We start from the raw sequence: 22223 nt of genomic DNA, 5'->3' as shown, positions 1-22223 counted from the left end.
GCTGCATAACCAAAAGCAATCTATGTCTTTGTATGCTGTGCTTATCCTGCAATGTACTTTCAAGTCTTAGCTTATTAGGAGCAAGTTCATGTTCCCTTAGACAGTATGGGAAGCTGTGCTGCTTCATGCTCTCCTTGTGGCTGATGGTAGGCTGGCGTTGGGAAGGTTCCCAGAACTATCCTTGGTTGTTTCCCTGTATGACCTAAATGTCCATTTGTCTCCCTCTTCCCTATGGAAAAGACCAGTTAAAACGAAACCTTATGGGATAGAGTAGGATGCCTATCAATCTTGGAGCTGTGTTATCTAAATGCCAATGTACCCTTACTGAGGTGTAATGGGAGTGGTTCTTTGAATTCAGTGTGCTGGTTATAGTGTCTTTTGCCGTTTTTGGGCTTTGCAGGGAGTTAGGATGTCATAGGTAACAAATACATCAGGGCAGGAGCCAAATACATGAGGGGATTCCAATAAATATTCTCAGCAGCAAAACTAACTGGTGAGTCATTTTGTTTTCACTCACTGAAACCCCTTTAGCCTCCCCTGCATTGAAGGGGTCGTGCTGCCTCATCTGTTCTCTACTTGGATCATTTCCCATAAAATGAGGGAGCAATTTGCCAAGTGTATGATGTAAGTATTTCCAGAGGTGCACTCAACTTTTTCTTTGCTTGAAAGAGAGGACCGAGCTCAGGCTTATATGGCAGTTGGCCATGAACTAGGGAAAAGACCCTTCTGGGACCAGTCTCCCTTTGTGTATATCTGTTCCAGAAACACTTCAGCTAGCTTGGCCCAAAGACTTCAGTTTCCTTCAGTGTGATGCCATTAAGGGAGTGACTTCTAGAATCTCATAACAAAAGTGTTGAGAAGCAACAACAAAAAACCCGCAACAAAACAACAAGCCTTTGAATTTCTCTAGTCCATAGTAAAACAGACTGTCACTTTTGTGTGATGTGCTGAGGGAGGATGAGCTTGTTCCCTCACGTTGTATATGTACACTCTATATGCCTAGGCTTCCTGCTCATGATGCTGGTGATGTGGCTGAATACACACACAATTGAATAAAGGCAGGATGATGGAGTTCACTTGGCTCTTTTGCAAGCTGAAAGCAAAAAAAATGTTTTGCAAGAAGCTGTTTGAATGAGTAGTTAAAACAAGAGAGGCTTGCATATAGCAAACAGTAAAAACTTTTTCAATAGATCCCATGACTTTGCGATGTGTATTTGTCATAGATAAAGCTTTCTGTTCTGAGTTACAAGGGTAGCATCTTCCTGGTACAGTAGCCCCTGCTGTGAACTGAACATCAGTAGAGGGTATTTACTCATGTAGGCAAAAAGGTTGGATCCCAGCCCAGGATCTAGCTATAAAGATCACACGTTGAGGAGTCATCTTCTTCGCTTGTGACTCCCTTGCCAACTATAGTTACATACTCCTTCCAGTGTCTTATAAACCCCTCCTCCATGTGTTTGGTTAAACACTTGAGAAACAAACAGAATGACAGTCACTTCTTAGATGAGGGTTTTTTCCTGCCTATTTATATTATTGCTATGTGGTTGTTAAATCTGTATTCTACTCTAAGGAGCACTTAACTGGAAGATTCAATGGGCAGGTTTTTTGGCAATGTAATCATTCCCAGACTTCTGGTTAGGATCTAATTACCTTTAGTATCTTGTGATGACAGTGGTGGTTTTTTTATTTTGTTTTGTCTCCTCCTTCCCCCGACATAGTTGTTGGCACAGAGTGGCTTTAGGAGGGAAAGGCTGGAAAAAATGGTGGGTTTGATCTAGTCATCTTATTCCTTAAGCCTCCTGTTTTTTTCACTCTTGCATTCTCTGTTCTGTAGCCAAACCAGATTGTCCTGGAAGACAACATCCTGGTTTCTCGTTACATCAGCAACCCCCTGCTCATAGATGGTGAGTGTGTTTAGGAATTGCTTTTCTCTCTTCCCCCAACCCCATACCTGAGGATCTCTGCAACCTTTGCAGGAATTTAGTTGAACAATTGAGTGGTCTATCTTCCTCTAATACCAGAAGAACGTAATTAGAGAATTCCTTAACATCTGGAAGCTTTTCAACTAGGAAAGCTTCAGGCTCTGCTGTCAGCAGCAGATAATGGTTTATTGCCCTCTGAATCTGAAATTCCTCAGCTGGATATGATGTCTGAAAGATATTTGCAGTCACTGACTCTTGACAACTGTATTTCAGATTTCAAATTCGATGTGCGCCTCTATGTTCTGGTTACATCCTATGATCCGCTTGTCATCTATCTCTACGAGGAAGGATTGGCCAGGTAGGGGACATTTCTTCTTTCTCAGTGTACCTGCACTTGGTGATCCAGAGATGTCTTCGCTTGCCTCAGTACTTCTGACATGATAGCAAATGGGGGAAGTGCCAGTTAGGGAATTCTGCAGAGTTTAAATATGTGATATTTCATCATGCTGTGTCCCATCAGTTTTCTTTATGTAGATTATAGAATCTTTGAGGGACTTTATTACATATGTAATAAATAAAGCAAATTTTCAACTCTTAAGGCTTGAATGGCCGCACACACCATCATTGGCATGTTCATTCTCAAGGTTGGGTTCTTCTTGAAACCTCTTTGGACTCTTGGTGTCTTTGTGCCCATTCTCCATCCTCCAAGGTGAAGGGAATCTAAACTCTCTCAATTTCTATTTAATCCTAAAGACAAAAGCAGTTGGAGACCTGTTGCTGGCTGTATTGGCCTTTGTTTTAATACTTTGAACTGCTCTTAGAAATTTTAGGTCAGTATTTAAATTTTCTACAGTATCGAGTAAGTGGGTTTAGACTAGTTCACTGTTTTTTATACTGCAAGATGTCAATTTTCTTTTGGACATAAGTCATGAAAGTTACTTAAGATTCCCAGGAGGAATGCTTATCTATCAAAAATACCTGTTTCTCTTAATCACAGAAGTTTAGCAAAATAACTGTCTATAGTAATGAATAAATTTGAAATAATGACCCCTCTGAATTTCCAACAGGCCAGAAACTTAACTGCAGTGATGTTTGAGAAGAGGGCATCATAGGACTGTCTTCTGCAACAGTTTTAAGCAATGCTGAATTTCTTATAAGTACATCTGACATACCCAGACAAAATATCTCTAGGGTTTAAGCCTTCATGGTTCTGACTTAGGCAGACACTGAATCCAACTTATTTATCCAAAACAGATACTGAATCCAAAAGGATATATCCACAAGAAATATCTTCCTTTAAATTGATGAACAGATCCCCTTCAGGTGTGTTGTGATGTGCCTCTGCCTGCAAAGATAATGTGAACAGATTGTTTCCCTAAAGGCAGACAGGAAGGGGTAGCTCATCTTGGTCAGTGGAAAACTTAACAACTATATTTGCTTTAGAAAAGGAGTCTTAAACATGCCTGGCATGCAAGACTTTTGGGAATCAGCAATTAAATTGTTAGTTGCTAATATTGCATGTTATTGGAAAGCAAAGAGGAAAGCAAGATTGTTGATTGTGAATACATGAGTAGATTGCTAGGATGTTCTGAAAATGGGCAGTGTATAGCAGGCCTCCAAAATATGATTTGTGCTATCATTAATGTCTTAAAGGTAGTGTTGTGGTTTAGCCCCAGCCAGCAGCTAAACACCAGAGGGGTGCTCGCTCACTTTTCCCTGTTCCCTGGTGGGATGGGGAGGAGAATAGGAAGAAGAAGGTAAAACTAATGGGTTGGGATTAGAACAGCAAAAGAAGAGGAAAATAACAACAACAATGCTTAGAATATACAAAGCGGGTGCTACACAATGCAATTTACTCACGGCCCTGAAACCCAATGCCTAGCCCCTCATCCCCTGAGCAGCCACCTGTCCTGCCTGGCCAGCCCTTTTTAGATACTGAGTGTGATGTCATATGGTATGGAATATCCCTCTGGCTAGTTTGGGTCAGCTGTCCTGGCTGTGTCCCCTCCCAGTTTCTTGTGAAAATTAACTCTATCCCAGCTGAAAACCAGAACAGGTAGTTCAGCTGATCTTGTAACAAAGGAGTTTACTTCTAGAAAAATCCATTTGCTGCTTGCACAAATTTTCTACTCTGGGAGCAAGTGTGCTAATTCCATGATAGATAGCATTTTTTGTCTCTGACAGTAGAGTAACATGTTTTGCTTGGAGGGGGAAGTGTATGTGGGGATGTGTATGCTCCCCTGCCCCCCCCCCCAATTCTATTCATATTAGAGGCCTAGGTAAGGAAATGAGGAAGGAAACAGGTATATTCTTTTGGCTGAAATACATTGATCAGACAGTTCTAGTGAATCCCTTAAGATAGAATCATCAAATTATTTAGGTGGTGCTCTATGGCCTTATACCATAAAGTTTTTAGTATCTTCCAAAAATGGAGATTCTTTAGTCTTTCCTGACAGCCTATTCCAACATTTGACCATTCCCACTGTGAATGTGTGTGGGGGTTTTCTTTATATCTAATCAGAATTTCTGTTGTTGCAGTTTGACTGTTGCCTCTTATCCTGCTATGCATCTTTGGGAAAAGCCTGGCTCTGTCTTTATAGCTATGGATGAAGGCATTGAACACAGCAGTTAGATCTATTCTTAGCCTTTTTATCTGCAGGCTAAACAATCCTTTTCTCCTCAGCTTCTCCTTGTACATCATGTTTTTCAGCCCATTTTAATAGCTCTCTGCCGACATGTACCACTTATTCAGTACTTCTACTTGTAGTGCAGGGTTCATAACTGGATGTGATGTTCCAGATGCATGTCCAGTGTTAAGCACTCAAAGTAACCTACTGGCTACACTCTTGTTGATACAGCCCAGCATGTAGTTAGTCTTCATTGTTGCAAACTGATAATTCATATTCAGCTTGTTGTCCACCAGGACTGCTTGTCTGTTCTGCAGGGTTGCTTTCTATCCACCCAGCCTGTACTGTTGAGCTTGAAACAGTGTTGTAGTCAACCCTGAACAAATAACTTAAGTTTTCTTTCTGGGTATCAATCCAGAAGCATCAGTCTCAACAATTCTGGACTCTCCATCATGCTAAGATCTCACGTGGCAGTAATACTTGCAAATAACTTTTCAGTGTTCTAAAATCCTTAACAGTCTTATATGTGTTTATATTCTATTTGTTTAAACTATAATCAAATCTAGAGCACATGGTGTCCACATACTTGACAAGTGGAACATACATGTACAGGACACCACAGTATTACTAATGATAGTTATCCTTTCCTTCAAATTGCATCACACTTTACAGCTCTCTGAGAGGTAGCTAGTAGATGGAGACTGTGGCACTAGGTATCTTAATGCTGGTCTGTGATATGGTCAGCTGTACCAGTACAACTGTGGGACTGGTGTAGAGAGAATAATGAGATGTTATCTCTGGTCCAAGGACAGGCCTGACTCTGGAGGGTAACTCTAGTTATGTTACTGAACTTAACTGCCCACTCAGTAATTTCAGCTGTAGTGTCAGCTATGGCTAAAGGTTTGTAGCAAGACTTGTAGCTGAATGCTTTTACGTGATAGGTATAAACTTATTGTAACCAATATCTGTAATTACTCTTAAACTTTTCCCTTCTTCTGTGGCTGTAGAGTTCGTATGTTTGCGCAGCAAGTGCTGGTAAGCTCTCTTTGGAGGACAACGCTCAAGCATGAGCAGAGGTTTACAGAAAACTTCAGGTGGGCTGTTTTGTATGGCCTCCAGATGGCACTAGTGGTCTTTAGCCTTAGCGATTTGGATTTTTCCCATACCCTGGATTTGCAAATTCAGTTGGTGAAAGGTAAGGAACCTGAAGCTACTGATTCTGGCTTCCTATTTAGCTTTTTTGCCTTCAGTTTAACAGTGCAAGTTAAGTGCTGGGAGAGACCCTTTTATTGCCTTACACAGTATAATGCTTTGGTTTAAAGCTGGGACAAAACTTTAGCTGTGTGGGAAGGAAGGGAATGCTTTAATCTTTGGGTGTGAAGCTGGTTTTTCTATTCTTAAGAAAAAAAACAAAACAGACAACCCACACTGCTTAAGAGTGGAAGCAATTTGTAGCAGAGAACAGGGAGGTAAGATCAGGGCCTGGAATCAAAGGCGATATTGAAGCAATCTAAGGGAAAACCCACTAGCAGAACAAAGGAATCTGTTTTCAGGACCTCTGCTAGTGTTTGTGGCACACTGTGGTGACTTCCATGCTTTGAGTTTGCTTTCTGAAGGTAGGTAGTGTCTGAAGTGTAGTCAGGATGACCTCTTCTGGGTTGTTCTCTTAATTTTTTTTATTTTGCTTTTTCTTAGACTATCTGAAAGGTAAGGTTCCCCTCCAGTGTTATGCTTTGCACATTCCAAGTAGGCAAGGAACCTAACTCTTTCAGTAAAGTTGGTGACCTCTACCAGAAAAGGAGTGCTCTCAGAAAAGTGTAAGATGTAACGATCTTAAAAGGAACAGATGTGGTATAATGCACATTTGTGATATTTGACTAGATATTCCTTAGGCCGGGTTTTTCTTGGCACAGCTAGACTTGTCATGATGTGATCTAGTGTGGAATTTGAGGCTTCACTGCTGAGGAGAAGAAAAGGGTTATGGATCCAGCATGTGTAACTTGTGTTTCACTTTCCATGTGGAAGAGTGAAGAAAAAGCTTCCTTTGAAGGTGATGTGAAGGGTACGTACCCAGAGATGTGTAACAAAGCCTTCAGCTATTGTTGCTTGATTTGTGCTGGAAGTACTGAATAACTGTTGGTTTGCCCTGGCCAAAGTTTCTCTCTCTCTCTCTCTCTCTTTTTTTTTTAAATGCAATTTTTCAGGAAGATAGTAACCTCAAACCTTTTGTTTTGTTTATCCCCTGAAAGAATAGTAAGTAGAACTTAGGAAGTGCTGATGTTGAGCAGGTTCCTTCTGTAGCTATTTCCACCCCACTCCCTGTGGAATAAGCTGTATTTAGTAGGGACAGAACCTTAGGTCAGCAGAGTCAGGTATCAGACTTCTGGAGAGTTACTAAGAGTGGTATCAGTGAATGTGCTTTGTGTTTTCATGTTTCATTACAATACTACCTTTCTTGCCTCCCTCAAACTCGTATCAAACCTCCTCTTTCATATTTAGGGCTTAGTCAACCTCTAGAATGAAACGCTGCTAATAAATTTGTTTGGGAATATTCAGTGATCTGTTTGGAGGGAGTGGGGTGGGTTTGTGGTTTGGGTTTTTTTTCCTCTTTCTTGAGGCTTGAAACAAGACTGAAGCTGTGCTTAAGGCATAAAGCAGCACTGGGTGACTTAAGATTCTTGTCTGTTGGATTGAAAAATGTGGCATTGAACACTTCTCTAGTACATATTTTTAAAAAAATGTAGACAGTGTGCTGCTGTACATCTGTTACATTGGCAGATATTTGGTAACTTGGTCCTGGAAACAATTATCATCTGTATTGGCCATCTGTGATTCACAGCCTGGAGAGCTGTAGCTGGGACCTTTGCGTTGAATGTATAGGTTTGGAGAAAGAGGTAGTCTCGGCAAGCTTGGTCCAGGTTTGCCTGAGGGTGTAGCTCAGTCATGTGATCATATATTAAAAATCTAGGTAGTTTTATTTATCTGACACTTCCAAAATATGTGATAGAATGTATTTATTGACATACATGATATATGCTAGTACGAATAAGAGGTGCATTGTTAATAAGCTACAGCCTTAATTACAAACTTTGACATGCTTTTGAAGGTGACTCACCAAGCCCAGTTACGTGGAAGTCGTAAGGCTGCTATTACAGCCAACTTGAATTTGTGGCTTATGCTGGTTTTTGGAAGGGCATCCATGCAAGGAGAGAATAACAAGCCTGACTTGTGTCTGAAGTACAGAAGAGGACATGGCACCAGGAATAGCTTGTGCTGTTTGCGAGCCTTCTCCGTCCTGCCAGCTGGGGACACCTGCCTCTCTCTGCTGTCTGACTTTCTCTCCTTCTGTATACCTCCTCCTGGGACAGCAGGGAGCCTGGTGGACCTGTCTTGCTTGGTGTCTGCAGACATAATGGGGACTTGACACACGGTGTTGGAAATTAATAGTGAAATGGCTCCTTGTTTTGGGGAGACTTTTTTATAGCCTACTTCTTTGCCTAAACTACCAGGCTTAGGCAGCCTTATTTCTGAGCCTGAATGGCTGGAAAGGTATTAGCCCAGCAGGAACTTCTTAGTCAGATTTACATTGAGTTTGCAAAATAGTTTTAAAAGAAAAAAAGGCAAAACTGAGCTGAAAACCAAATGTTCTTGCAAAGGGCCCAAGGAGCAGCAGCTGGGGGAGACTTTCCGGAGGGACGTGAGAGTTCCTGTAAGGGTGGGGTAGACAGCTGGGCTTCACAGTGGCTGCCACCAGCTGCTATCCTGCTGCCTGAGCTCACCCCCCTCAACCTCGCAGTGCCCCTTCCTTCGGTAGCCTGGCTTCCTAATTAGCACTGGCTCTGCTGGGATATTTACCTTTTCTGTGCTGGATTCCTGTGGTTTCCAAAGAATTCAGGTGCTCGCTTGGAGCCAAGGAATTCACATTACCTCACAGGCTGCGCTTAGGCCAGAGCTGGCCGCAGCAGCCCCGTCCCCCTTGCAGTAACCCCTGCCTGGCAGGCCTCCGCTTCCTAGGGAGCCTGACCGCTTCTGCATGGACACCTAGGATCAGACTACAGCCGCTTCAGTAGACATCGCCTTGCACAGAAGCTGTGGAGCAGTGTTTTTCAATAGACGTGACCACTGGACTTTGGACTAGTGGATAGTGCATTGAACCAGGAGACCTTCTGCTGCTTCCTTGCTTTTTAATTAAAGATAAGCAGAGTTTGAGTCACTGGGGGGGGGGAAGATTGATCTGTTTGTCTATATATGTCTTTTAATAGAAATTTACTGCCTATACAGACACTTGTTACCTGATATTTAGACTGTATGTTTTTTACCTTGAATTTTTTTCTGTAAAATGGGGTAGTTTGGCCTCAGGCTGCTACTGTTTGAAAGCTGCAAGGAAGCCTACTATATATTTTTTTATATATATGTAATATAAATATTTTTTGTATTTTTTACTATATATATTTGTCATGGCCTAGTGATGCCCTTTGTTAAATCATAGCAAGTAGCTAGATACTTGTCTGTGGTATAGGATGTGGCCCTTAGTTTGGGTCCTTGGACAAGGGTTTCATTTTGAACAACCTACTTGAACTTCATCAAAACTGCTCTTTTGTTTGAAAGAGTTGTTTAAAAAAAGGAGTGGAAAAATAGCTACTTGAGCAATATAGCAATATTTGTATATCTTGCAGTGGTGTAGTTATAATATTGACATAGCAGATCACCAAAAAGAAGTGTGTCTTGCTAGCTTCAGCAACCTGTCTTCTTGATGGCATATTTTAGGAAATTCTGAAGGAAAGGTGGCTAAATACTAACTAGCAGACTTATTTTTGATCTCTTCTATAGACCCCTCCTCATCTTTCATGTTCCTCAAATTACCTTCCCCCCCCAGTGCTTTGAGTCTGTCTTTAGGTACTAGAGTGTAGTCTACCCAGGCATAGTGGGTCTCTGGTTATAACTACATGACCCTACTGCTGTGCTTAACAGACAGAGTCAGTGTACTAAAGAATCGGTGAGGCTGGGCAACTCTTGGTGACAGTCTGCACAATGAGAAACTGGAGGATGTGAGAAACAGAAGAGGTTCACCAAATCACAGAGTGGCTGAGGTTGGAAGGGACCTCTGGAGATCATCTGGTTCAACCCTCCTGCTCAAGCAGGGCCACCTAGAGCCAGTTGCCCAGGGACCATATCCAGATGGCTTTTGAATGTCACCAAGGAGGGAGACTCCACAACATATCTGGGCAACCTGTGCCAGTGCTCAGTCACCCTCATGGTGTTGCTTATGCTCCATAGGTTCAAAAGCCTGTTAATGGCAGTGCATAAGTTGAAAACTTGAAAATTTGTTATGAAAAGATAAAAAAAGAAAAATAAGTCTTTCTTTTTTTTTCCCCCCTGTCCCTGCAGCCATCTGCTCCTGGATCTTGTTCTTTAACAAAGCACTGTTTGAATAATTTTATCCACCTTTGCTTGGAGAAACTCTGCCATCATAGAGATGTCACCAAAGCTCCTTTTCATGTTTAGTAATTCCCTTACAAGCTTTGGCTCCTATTTGTACTCAGTTGCTTACTGATGTATCAGGTGGATGCCAGAAAATATTCATGTTGGAGATAGGGGCATTGTGATGGTCTCTAGGCTTCTGTTTTCTGTCCTGTACTGCAAGGGAACTGGGTCCCAGGTGGCATTTTGGAGTCCAGACCTTGATAGTGTTAAAAATGAAAATATCTGTAGTTGTCCTCTACCAGTTCTAGTCCATTAAACAATTTCCTTAGGGCGTCTTGTTTCTTTTCATCTTGATTTTAAAAGCAGTTCACGGGAACTGTAAAGAGAATTGAATGGTGCAAACAACTTTCTGTGTGGCCTTAGTTCCCTAAACAAAGCAGCAGTTAATAGACTAACAGGGAAGCCAAAGTCTAGTGCATGGGGAGGGGATGGAAGAGGGACTGAGAAAGTGACTCCAAGCATAAAATGTGAGGAGCGTGCTTACAGAAACATTACACTGGTTATTTCCAGGACATTTAGGCAGGAACTCTGTGTGCAGTCATGGAAAAGACTATCATGTGTGCTTTTTCTGTAGCACTTGTTTGAGAGAAAAGGGATTAACTATTCTTTCCTTCTTCCTACTCCAGGGTCTTTTCTCTTCTCCTCCTCCTTTTCCAGGCCCTGGCTAGATATCTCAAATAAGCGTTCTAGAGCTGCCAAGTTTCATGCAAAACCATGTAACATCTTATGTAAATATTTAATGATCCAGTTTACTTATTTCCAAAATGTCTTGCATATGACAAACTTTACCTTGTGGTCAATTCATTTCCTGAAGTAATGCTGGGGATAAGGCAAAGAGCGGTGTACAACCCCTCGGGTAGTGTCCTGCCTGAATGTGTGACAGTAAAATAGTAGGTTGTTGGGGGCCAATCCAAGTTGTGTTGTGGTGTATTTGGGGATTTCTAGAGATAAGTGTGGGCTCTATGACATGTTTTGTAGCTTGCTAGGTCAAAAGGGAAAAGTGCTGCATGTCACTTGTGGAGTAGGTGGCCTATTGAAGGTGGAGCTTATGCTTGCTTATTAGGCTTATGGTGACCTCTTACAAGATGGGGAGGGAGGACAGTAATCTGTCAGTATCTGAATGTCAAAGGTGACTTTTAACAGGGGAAGTCTGAAGCATGGCAGGGAGGCAGAGGGCTGGGATACCTCTAGGTGATGTACTGTTAGTCTGGAAGTTGAGAGTACTTCTGGAGTCTGAAGGAATTAGCGAGGATTTATCCCTTGATTTTTTTCTGTTCCTGCTGCTGCTATTGCCACCCTACTGCTTGCTTTTGCTTGCTCTTTCCCCCGCTCTGATCCAAGAGAAAGTGCAGCCAGAGGGAAAGCAAGTGTGCTGTTGGTGAAGGTGAGCTCTGTAGCAGTGTGTAGTTGCTGGTAAAGGGAGTTGGTTGTTGCCTTCATCTGAGCTGGTGTGCGCCTCTGTGACTTGGCTGTGACCAGCTGAGACATGGGCAGGTGTGTCAGAATGATTGAATGTACAAGTGTCACCTCTCTATCCTGAGTTTCAAATTCAGAAATGAAGAGCACCTCCTCTGTCCTGCTGAGGAAAGAGAAGCTGCAGCTAAAGGGAGGGATGCTGCCAGGGCTGTTCACAATACAATTGATCCTACTTCTGCCTGGGAGGCTGTATTGCTGGCAGCAGTTTGTGTGAAACTAAACAGTGCGCAGTCAATGTAGGTTTAACCTGTCCTATTTCCAGCTGTAGTTTTGGGGTAAAAAGTCTTCCACATTTCTGTTTAGAGGCTTTTGGAATCTAATCTTTTGTATATCATATTAGTAGGTGTCTTAATTTTCTTAGCTTATGCCTTTCCTCAGGTTTTAAAAGGACAAGATTCATTAGAAGGGGAGGATCTTTTAGAGAATGAGAGTGCAGTAAGGCCAGGGAAACAAGTTAATGAAAGTGATTATCTTTGAGATCACTCGTTGTTCAATTTAGACAGTGAATACAAGCAGTACATAACATCAAGGCAGGGGAAGGTGCTTTCTATGTCCTTGCTGCTGTGAGCTATATTATCTTTGTGTGATACATATCACAGAGGTGACCCAGGTTAATGCTGTGATAGGGGGCCATTCCTCCTGCATCCTCTGCCTGTCACTCCCTCAATCCCCCCAAAGTGCATTGGCTTGTGAAGTTCAGTCAACACAAGAGAAATTCAACTTTGAAAACTTGTGGTTAGAACCTGCATTATGGAGAAAGCAAATCTGAATTCAAGTCAAAACAGAGTTGGTGTCCTTCTGATGGTGGATACAGAACAGACATCCATTCCTTTCTTGATTACCTCTATAATATTTCACATTGCTAACAAGAACTACTGCTGGTTTAGATGAGGTAGGATCGAAAGAATGCACCAAAGTAGAAAATTTCACCTGTTCCTAGATTTTTTTTTTTCTTTCCACTTGACAAGTTGTACAGGAAAATTCTGTGTAAGAATTCAAAGTTGTTGAACCATTCAGACCACACAAACTTAACTACCAGTAATACACAGTAGTGTTAAGTGTGTTGGGTCTCTGCATTGCAAAGCCTATGAAATAGTCCAGAACTTGGACAGGATCAGATCACAGTAGGGGAAAATAAGAGTTGCTTGAAGCAAAGCAAGAAAGAGGTGGTGTTAGTAAGCAGAAGATAGCATTTTGAAGAGTTTCACTTGATAAAATAATCTCCTTTGGCTGAAGATGCACCTCCGCGTGTGGACAGTCCAGCCTCCAGTTTAGGAGTACTCTTGGATTCCTGGCTGATTGCAGGCGCCCACATAGCAGCATCCACGAGTAATGCTTTGGCTAGGAAACAGTGCTATCCTGGCAGATGTTGACCTGGCCTCAGTTATTTGTGCCTTCATCACTCTTTGGCTGGGTTATAGCAATATGAGATACCTGGGCAAGAAGCCTTTAGTGCTTAGGAAAATAGCTCGTGCAGAATGTTGCAGCATGTGCTCGTGGTAAATTGTGTTACTGGGAAAACACCAGGCTCACCCTTTATTTTCTGTGTCACCTTACCATATAGTTTCTAAATTACTTTTAGGATCTTGGCCCTTATCTTTTAGGTGACAAATATTCTATTCTTCGAAGTGGACAGAAATTGGAAAAGAGCAGGGTCCAAAAATTGGAAAAGAGCAGGGCCCGGAAATGAAGTTGGAAAAGAGTTGGACTCTGAAATTAAATCATCGTCTCAAAGATTTTAAGATTTCTCAAGAGTTTATTCTAATATCAGATTAACACCTAGAAGACTTTTACAAGCATTTAAGTTTTTTCTTCCTTTCCACTCTTACTGTAAGGCCTGTTCCTGTGCGCTTGGCGTCTCTAAAAATAACCTGTAAACTTCTGTTCAAGCAAGACATTCTGTAGCATGCAAGTCTCTTCTCTTTCCTGGAGAGAACAAGTGTGTGGATGAGTAGCCTTGTTACTACAGTGGAAGAAAGATACAGTGAAGTATAGTATGAAAAACTGTAGAACTATAGAGTACCAAAGGTAATTGTGACTGGTATTTCAGTGGTAGTAATGCTCTTCCATCGCAAGCAAGCACAAAGGATGTGGGCTGTTGCAGGGTTATACTTGTGATCTATTGCTGTTCTAACATCCAGAGGCTATTGATAGAGGCTCTAGAAATAACTTGGATTTTCCATTTGCAGACTTGCACTTAGCATGAGGCTAGTAAGGCTGTCAGACCAGCTCTTGGAGAATGTATTAAGCTGGCACTTCATTCTGTTGTTTAAAGTTTAGGGTTTTTTTGATAGTAGATTTGAGTCATTTAATGTTTTGTAATTTTTTTGATGCATTGCTGAACTGGCCCATGATATCCCTTAAGATGACAGCATCCTAGTAGAAGAGCAAGTTTGTGTACTGAGAGCTCTAAAACACATTGAAATCCCTTCTGAATAATCAGTTCCCATGGAAATGTAAATTCTATGGGCATGGAGCTCAGACCACCTAATTATTAAGGACTATCTTTGTAGAAGGAAGCTAATGCAAGGATTTGCAAGGTAAAGAAATACTGTTGTTTAGAAGTATTGTCTATGTTTGCCAGGGGTTCATATGTTCGTATTTCTGATTATGTGCATAATTAAAAATAAGAAGCTGATAAGCATGGTGAACCTAATTGTCCTCTGCTTCAAACTATTGAGGGAGCCATGAGTTTGAAATAGCTCTTGTTGCTTGTGCTCAGTATCTTCCAGGATCTGGCTAAAAGCATATTATCAACAAATGCTTTCAGTGTGTTGGCAATAAATGATTGAGGTGGAGATGATGAAATCATAATTAAGAACAAAATATATGATAGAGCTGTTGTCACTATTTTCAGAACAGAAGTGCTAAATCCAGGAAACTTACAGTTAAACTGAAAAGAAATTCAAATACTTTTAAGCTGTGGAAATATGTGGAAAGGGGATCCAAACTTCCAAACTTTTTTCTGTTGCCAGCTGTTCTGGCTTCATATGTAGTTAAAGCTCAGAAAAATATGGTGCAAAATCTTTTTCACTTTTTTAACCTTGCCACTTAAAGTTAGTTACATCAGAGTTTTTTGTCTTTTTTCCTGCTCCCACCTGTGTACTTAAGGATAGATTTAACCTGATGAGCATCTTCATGGATTTCCTGGTATAGCTCTTGTGGGGAGAGAGGTATTTCTCAAAATGGCTACCAAGTGAGGGCAGTAGTGGCTTCATTTTCACTGAGAAATGAGATTTTTTTTTTGGCCGTTCTTTCTAAAGGAAGGAATTTTTTTGTGTGTGTGTGTAGCTTGTTAGATGTCCTTGTATAGTTCTGCTTCTTCTAAACTACAGAAAATAATAGGGGAAGGATGAAGAGAGATGACTGTTAATAAAGCAAATTTGGGATGCATTCTTTTCTGGACACTAACTTCATTGGACAGCCAGATGCTCCTGAAATTCTTCTCACTCTCTCCCTATTCCATTTTTCCTGAGCACTGCCTCCTTTTCCTGCCTCGAGGCTTCACCCAAATCTACTTGCCTTTTCTTGCAACTAACCCTGCTCTCCTTGGTACTTTCTTTCCCTCTTGCCAGGGTTTCTTGGGATAGCATATGTCTGACTTTCCCTCTACCCTTTCTTACGCCCCTTTATCTCTCTTGGGACACTGGCATCTTAAGCTATTGCAGTATAGGAGGATGGATGGTCAGAGTGAAGAAGGTGTTTTTTCTCTTGTTGATTTTTGTTTTGTTTTTTGACCTAGAACATGCTTGCTCTTATGAGCTGTATTGGTTACCAGTGGCTCATACTGGTCACTCTGCCAACCAGATGCTCTGTATTCTGCCCTCAATCTTTTATTTATTTTTCTGCAAAGTCTGAGGCCTAAAATATATTGAAACAGGAATTGATTATATGCAGAATAAGGAAATGATTGCAGCTGGACTAGATGATTATTCTAGGTCCCTTCCAACTGGAACTCTTCTATTACATTATATTTAACCTGATGATGTGTTCTTGTCTGGATGTAGAATTTGGCAAATGTTGCCACAAATAGTAGTATTCTCTGCTTAATGTTTTGGGGTTTTTTTTTTTCCAGTTGTTTTGTGGCTTGCTCCTAAAATGGAGGCACTGCCCTCCTCCTGTCCTGACTCTGCATCCTAACACTCTCCTTCGTTATGTCTGAAAGAGGTACCTGCATCTGATTGAAAGTTAATTTATATCTTTCTGTATTTGCTCAAGTGGCTGTTCAGTCAGATCTGTGAAGTGATCTGTCCGGCTTGTGGCTATGTAATTTGTGGAGCAGATCAAGTAGAGTCGTTGGAGTGTGCAACCGAGCAGGTGATGAGCTGCAGTGCATCCTTAAACTGACAAAGGCTGATCATGCAACTACACCTTTAGAAAGCAACTGTTGCACAAGATGTCCTTTTAAACACTTTGAATTGGCATGGCTATCAAGAGAAACAACCATGCACTCTTCCTGGCTGCTGTTCCCATTCTTGTGTTGACCCTTTCCTTTTCTGGCACAGGTATATGATCAGTTCCCCTCTGGCTGCACAGGGAAGACTGGAATAGAGGGATAGCATGGGCACCTGTACTAGCAGTTGGTTGCAGGAAGCTCCTTCCCCTCCCCCAGAAGCTTACATTGTTTCAGCATTCATTCAACTTCTTAGAGGTGTGCTATTGATAAGATTACTATTTAAATTGCTTCAGTGCAATTTTGTCCTGTATTCCTATGCTCATTCAGGGGCTTGTGGTGTCCATTGTATTGTATCACCACAAGAATTTCTGTACCCATGCAGTGAACTGATCTGATTTGATAAATAGCTTAGCAAAAAAGGCTGGTTTTAGATGGCTTGCTGTGCAGGACAGGCACTCCTATGCTGGTATTGTGCAGGTAAAATGAAGGTGGATAGCTGAGGAAAGAGAGTATGGATAGCTTAAGTCTGAGTGGCCACTGGAAAGGGGAGGAAAACAAAGCTTATCAAGTTACAACTTTGTAGCTGGATCCGGGAGCTGATCTACTTTGTCCTTTTGCACCCTTCTCTCTCTCTTTCTGTTCCCCCTGCCTCCCCCTCAACACAAAATAAAAAAAAAAAAGGCATCAAACATGTTACAAACCAAAATCCTGGGCTGTTTTTCAGTTGAATCAATTCTTTGATTCATTTCAACACAAACATCATGGTAGTGATGGTAGCGTATGGCTACATGATGGTAGCGTATGGCTAAGGGAATGGTGATGGGGTGTGTGGTTACAGTACAGGTAATGCCTTTTAATCAGGAGGTTACCACTGTTTCCATAATAAACAGGCTGATTTAACTGTGATATTTTTGGCTGTAACAGAGTCCTTATGGAGACTAGATAAGTTTGTAGCAGTGTTTAGCTCCTGATTGTGATCTTCTCTACAGTCCCTTTCCTTGTACACAGCTAGGTTACCTCTTTGAGATACGGAAGAGTTGTGTGGTCCCTGAGAATGACAGCACCCTGGAGCAGATGCTGCCTTATTGGACAAATTGGTCTGGCCTGCAGGTCGTGCTTGGTTTCCTGGATGCCTCTTGAGAAAGAGGATTGGCAGTTGGAGGCTGTGTAGTTGGTGGCAGATATCTGTTCCCACTCTCAGCCTTTCCTAAGGCATCCTTGGAGTACACAAGAACTGAGCTGTGCTTGTCTGAGACTTTAGGAAATGTTGACTGTGGTATGCATATGTAGTATGATTGCTCTGAATGTGTGTGTTTCCCAGCACCAGTGGATCTTACGTACTCATGGTAGGGCCTATTGTGAAATTGAAGGGACTGTGACACTGACTGTCTAAAGCGAAGTGGCCTATTTGGCCAGAATGCCCAACGACCAGAAATCTAAGCAGTCAAGGAAAAAATGTGCCAGGCATGCTGTTAGGCTGTGAAAAATCCCAGGAGAACAAATGGAGCTTCCTGCTCCAGGACACTGAAAAAAGCGACTAAATGCACTTGAATGTCACCCTTGAGAATAAACCATATTTTTCGTGAGGAGAAGTTGGATTTGGTGAAGTCTCATTACGTGCATTCTCTCCCTAGCTGCTGTTGAGTGACCATTCAACATGTTGTGTAGTAGGTCATATTTAGTAAGCATGTCACTTGTTCAAGAAATACTGTGAATCTTTATCCCTCTTTACAGGTTTGCAACAGTACGGTATGACCAGACATCCAAGAACATTAAAAACCAGTTCATGCATCTAACCAACTACAGTGTCAACAAGAAGAGTGGAGATTATGTCAGGTACTTGGCTGGAAAATGGAACTTGATCTCTAGAGGTTGGGTCATTTTACCTAAGTTGGTATAAGGCTGGTGCAAGTCCATAGAGGTAGGCCAGTGGTGTCAACTTGCTTCTTTCATTTATTTTTAGCTGTGATGATCCTGAAGTAGAGGATTATGGAAACAAGTGGAGCATGAGTGCAATGCTGAGGTACTTAAAACAAGAGGGGAGAGATACTGCAGGTCAGTACAGATCTTGTTCTTTTATTCCTTTGTTGGATCTTAATCATCTCACTAGTGCGAATCCTAAGAAGTCAGGGAAGAGCCCCACTGAGTCCCATTTAGCACCATAGCAGGGTGGAGGGAAGCATTGTTTCTTACAGCTTACTCACTAGAGCTGTGCATTTATTCTCTATCCCCAGAGATGAGTCCTATCCCCAGAGATGAGGCCTACCCCCTCCCTTTTGCAAATAATATTCTGAGACTTTCTCAGGGTGTGTTTCTTAATATTTTACCTACATTTCCCGTTTCTTAAGGTCATTCCATTCCTTCTAAAAGCTTCCCTCCCTCTACTGCTCCCATGGCCTGTTCAGTCTGATGAGTGACCAACCTCTGGAGAACTGTGCCAGTTTGAATGACTCTTGGATGTGGTGTCATCTTTCCATGGCTCAGGTTTTTGCTGGGTGTTTTCATTTCAGTCTGTGTTTCATATAAAATAGCTCCCTCTTCCACACCTTTGCCAGGTCTGCTGGGAGTAAATACATCTGCAGAGCAGAATCCAGGTATATCCTTTAAGGGATAAATTACCTGTGATACTGAGGCATCATTAACACTACTGAAAGCAGCCATGCCCATATTCCACATGTTGCCAGGGAACACTTAGATGTTGGAGGAAGGGGTTTGAATCTGGCTTTCAGGTGGAAGTAGACTTTCTCCCCATCATATGCGTGCATGGCTGTCCAGTCACTTGCACCATATGTTTTCGGTAACCTGTTATTTATATTGATAGATTTCCACACCCCAACCTAAAGTATAAAACGTACGCTCTTAATTATCGAGTAAACTGCTGAGCAATGCAAGCAGGTTTCTCTAACTATCCATTACAAGGCTTCTTGCACCTTTCTCTGATGCATTTGGTCCTAGTTATAGGGAGGCAGAATGCTGGCTGAAAAGTGCTGGCCTTGTCTCTGCTGGCAAGACATTTGTGCTCTGGGATGTTTATGTGCACTTAGACATTCCCATGCTGTGTTGCTTCCACTTAGTTGTCTTTTGGCACAGAAGTTCACATTTGAATTTGCTTGCATGCTCCTCTGTAATTATTCAGGTCCCTGCACGGCATCATCTGAACATGAGAAATAGTAATTGTAGGCCTAAATTGAGCTCTCTAGTCAAGTGGTTTGTACTAGATGTTCTTTGGGACAGGGATTACCAAATGTCTCTGTGGGTTTGCTGGAGGTCTTGCATGTTTGCTTGTGCTTCCTTTGAGGGGTGGGGAAGGCTGTCCTATCATCTCTACTAGCTTTTTAGACTAGGACTAGTGTTCATTCATTCCCTCCTCCTCTCACTTCCCTATTGCTTGTCCTCAAAACTAAGTGTGGTGTTCTGTCTATTGCATGACTCATCCCAAGCCCAGTGTAGAATCCATGTCTACATCTAATGTGCATCTTTTATTGCCTCAGTCAGCTCAGATTCCTGTTCCTGAGCTCTGTTAACTGGCTCATACAGGAGCTGGAGAGAGCTTCCTTACTGAAACTGGAGATTATCTGTAGGTCAGCAGGACTGGGAGCTGTCACCAGTCATATAATTTTGAAATGATTTGTGAATCATGGTATGGGAACAGCTGCTTTAGAGGAAGGTGCAACATCACAGAACAGTTATCTCTTAAAAGTCCACAAGAAAAATTTTTGTATCTCAGCGGCTATGGCTTATTCTCTGTAGTTTAAGGGCTTATCTCACTAACGCACTCTTTAATCCTTCCAAATACTCTGAGTGGGCAATGATCAGACTCCAGCTGACTTGTGCTGATGTGCTTGCCACATGTTTCTACTTACTTGCACCGTACATGTACTCACTTTTATCATTCTCATTTGTCAGTATTTTTGCACTAGGATACTTAACGCATGTATCTATATACTTACGCTTGCATGGATTTCCCAAAATCATTGCTTTGTCATCCATAAGCTCTCATGCGCTTTGATTCACAAAGGTATCTGTCCATATGCATATTGTCATGCTTTTATAGATACTGTGTGCTACTTCACAATCTACTTTTTCCTTTTTTTTTTTTTTTTTCCCCTCTTCCCCCTCCTTGCAGCGCTGATGGCCAATGTGGAGGACCTGATTATCAAGACTGTAGTTTCTGCTGAGCTGGCCATTGCCACAGCTTGTAAAACTTTTCTTTCACATCGTGGCAGCTGCTTTGGTAAGGCACTGGGGGCATCTTTGTTTATTGGCTTTTGTGTACTGTATGAAACTTCCAGCTTTCTGATGCTACAAAGAAATGTGCATTCCCTGTTGCAAAGGAAGCTGGATACTGTTTTTTGTCTTGGTATAGCCCTCTGTGAGGAGAGGGGACACTGAATCACAGTTGCCCCTGTGCCACTGTTGTTCATCAGGATCTCATGCTAGAAAATGGGATGACGAAAAGGGACTTGAAAGGGATCTGGGGTAGTGCTGGAAAGTTGAAGTTACTGACCCACTAGTGCCCTTGCAAAGGATGGCTGTGGATGATTAAACATCCCTTTAGAGCATTTAATATTTTCTGTTGAACTATCTAGCCCAATGTAGTTCTGAATTATTGCCCTGTGTGCATCTGAGGACTAGGGAGAAACGTGTAATGCAGTGCCTGGAATGATGGTGGTGGTAATGTCTGGGCTTGTGCTTGTAAGAGAGTACCGCATGGTGGCGTCAAAGTTTATTTCTGGCAGAAGCTGGATGCAGAACTATGTGCTGGCAAAGGGATTTGAGAACTCGCTGGCAGCAGATGCTGGGACAAGGTCCAGAAAGCAGCGGCTGGTACCACAGTGTGCCTTCTCCTGCTTTCCAGTGGCTGCTTCCCAGCCTTCCCTAAAGAGGCCTCCTCCTGCTCTTAGCTGCCCTTTGCTCATGTGGATACGTGCACAAAGATGGAGTCTTGGGGAAGGGGAAATGAGTCTAGAATAAGTCTCAGTCAGTGCTTAAACCAAAGACCAAGCTTGGCTTAAGCTATCCTGTGTTTAGGTATTGGGATTTACCTGTCACAGATAGTTTAAATATAAATCCATTTGTGTGGTCCTTGCATTGCACTTGGGTATTAACAATTCTGCAGCTTTCAACACTCAACATAAATGCTGTCATCTTTGGATATTCGGGGGTAATGTGACAGTCAAGAATCAAGGAGAAGCGATGGCTAATATGTTGTTTCATTACCTGCCAAGCTAACTACCCTCTCTGGCCTTAGCTTCTCCTGACTGGTGCCTTTGTTGAAAGTTGGAGAACCTTGGTGTACATGGGAATTTGAGTTAGGTAATAGTTTTAGTGAAGTAGCAGTTTATCAGCTACTCTAGAAATATCAACAACCGGATTAAAAAACACACTAAAAAACCTTTAACTGCCTCTTTCTGCATTTCCCTTTTCCTCCTTTAGTTGTGTCTCTAGATTCCTCTGAGCTGTGTATGTGGAAACTAATGTTCCTCATGTACTTTTTGCTGGGCCTGGCTCTGAGGTTATCCCACTTCCTGCTGCTTCCCCAGGGCTGCACTAACCACCCTCTCAGATGCTCCCCCACAAATAAACTGTTTTGTTCCATTTGTTTCAGTGTAAACATAAATTAAGAGCTTCCCAGGAAAGGGAGCTTAAGTAGGAGCCATGCTGCTTCCCTAGGGAGCCTGAGGCATTTCCAGAGCTCAGTACTTTCTGCCACCTTCCCCCACAATTAAGTGGTGGTCCTTGTCCCAAGGATTTGAACTGCCCTTGTCATGCTGTATGGCTCATTCTTCATCCATGAGTCTTGCTCTGACACTCTTTAGTTGTGCCACTTTTAACCCTATTGTAAAAAAAGACAGTTTTTCTAGCTGGAAATGTTCAGAATGGCTGAATTCATAGCTGTTAACATGAGGGAGAAAACTGGGAATGAAGATTTCAAGGCAGCATGCAGAGGTTCCCAAGAGCCTTTTTATTTTTTTTTTCCCTAATTCTGGGTTGTGAACAATGAAACTGCATGTGTGTCCTGAAAAGGACCAATCATTTGAAAAGTATCTCAGACTTCAGAAATCTGTATCTGACATTCTGATACAGAGGTAGGCCTCGTTTGGAAAGCTTCTAGAAAAATATGACTAACACAATGTGTATTCTCCTCTAGTCTTTGTAATGCTGTTCTAGGGAATAGGACTTTAGCACAATTGCCACCACTTTGCTAAAAATTAAATCACAAGTACTTATTTGTCTAGATTAGGTTGCCCAGTTTATTTTTCTAACAGCTTAGCACTGCTGTCGTGCTTCATTCCTTTCCCAAGTAAATGTTTTTTT

General features: G+C 42.0%; 1 protein-coding gene across 7 annotated transcripts in view; it reads left to right on the top strand.

The window, feature by feature from the left end:
• The window catches only part of TTLL5 (tubulin tyrosine ligase like 5), a 141153-nt gene that overhangs the window by 8056 nt on the left and 110874 nt on the right, over nt 1–22223 (top strand). For all 7 annotated transcript variants that reach the window (XM_075753846.1, XM_075753848.1, XM_075753849.1 and 4 more), the window contains 5 exons: nt 1835–1904; nt 2196–2280; nt 17640–17741; nt 17869–17960; nt 20032–20139. In XM_075753846.1, the coding sequence (XP_075609961.1) occupies nt 1835–1904; nt 2196–2280; nt 17640–17741; nt 17869–17960; nt 20032–20139 (457 nt within the window). The remainder of the gene's footprint in view (nt 1–1834; nt 1905–2195; nt 2281–17639; nt 17742–17868; nt 17961–20031; nt 20140–22223) is intronic.

Source organism: Balearica regulorum, chromosome 5 (genome assembly GCF_011004875.1).
Source record: "Balearica regulorum gibbericeps isolate bBalReg1 chromosome 5, bBalReg1.pri, whole genome shotgun sequence".
Taxonomy (NCBI): Eukaryota; Metazoa; Chordata; class Aves; order Gruiformes; family Gruidae; genus Balearica; species Balearica regulorum.
The sequence above is the reverse complement of the archived record's forward strand: the minus strand, read 5'-3'. Positions and strand labels throughout refer to the sequence as shown.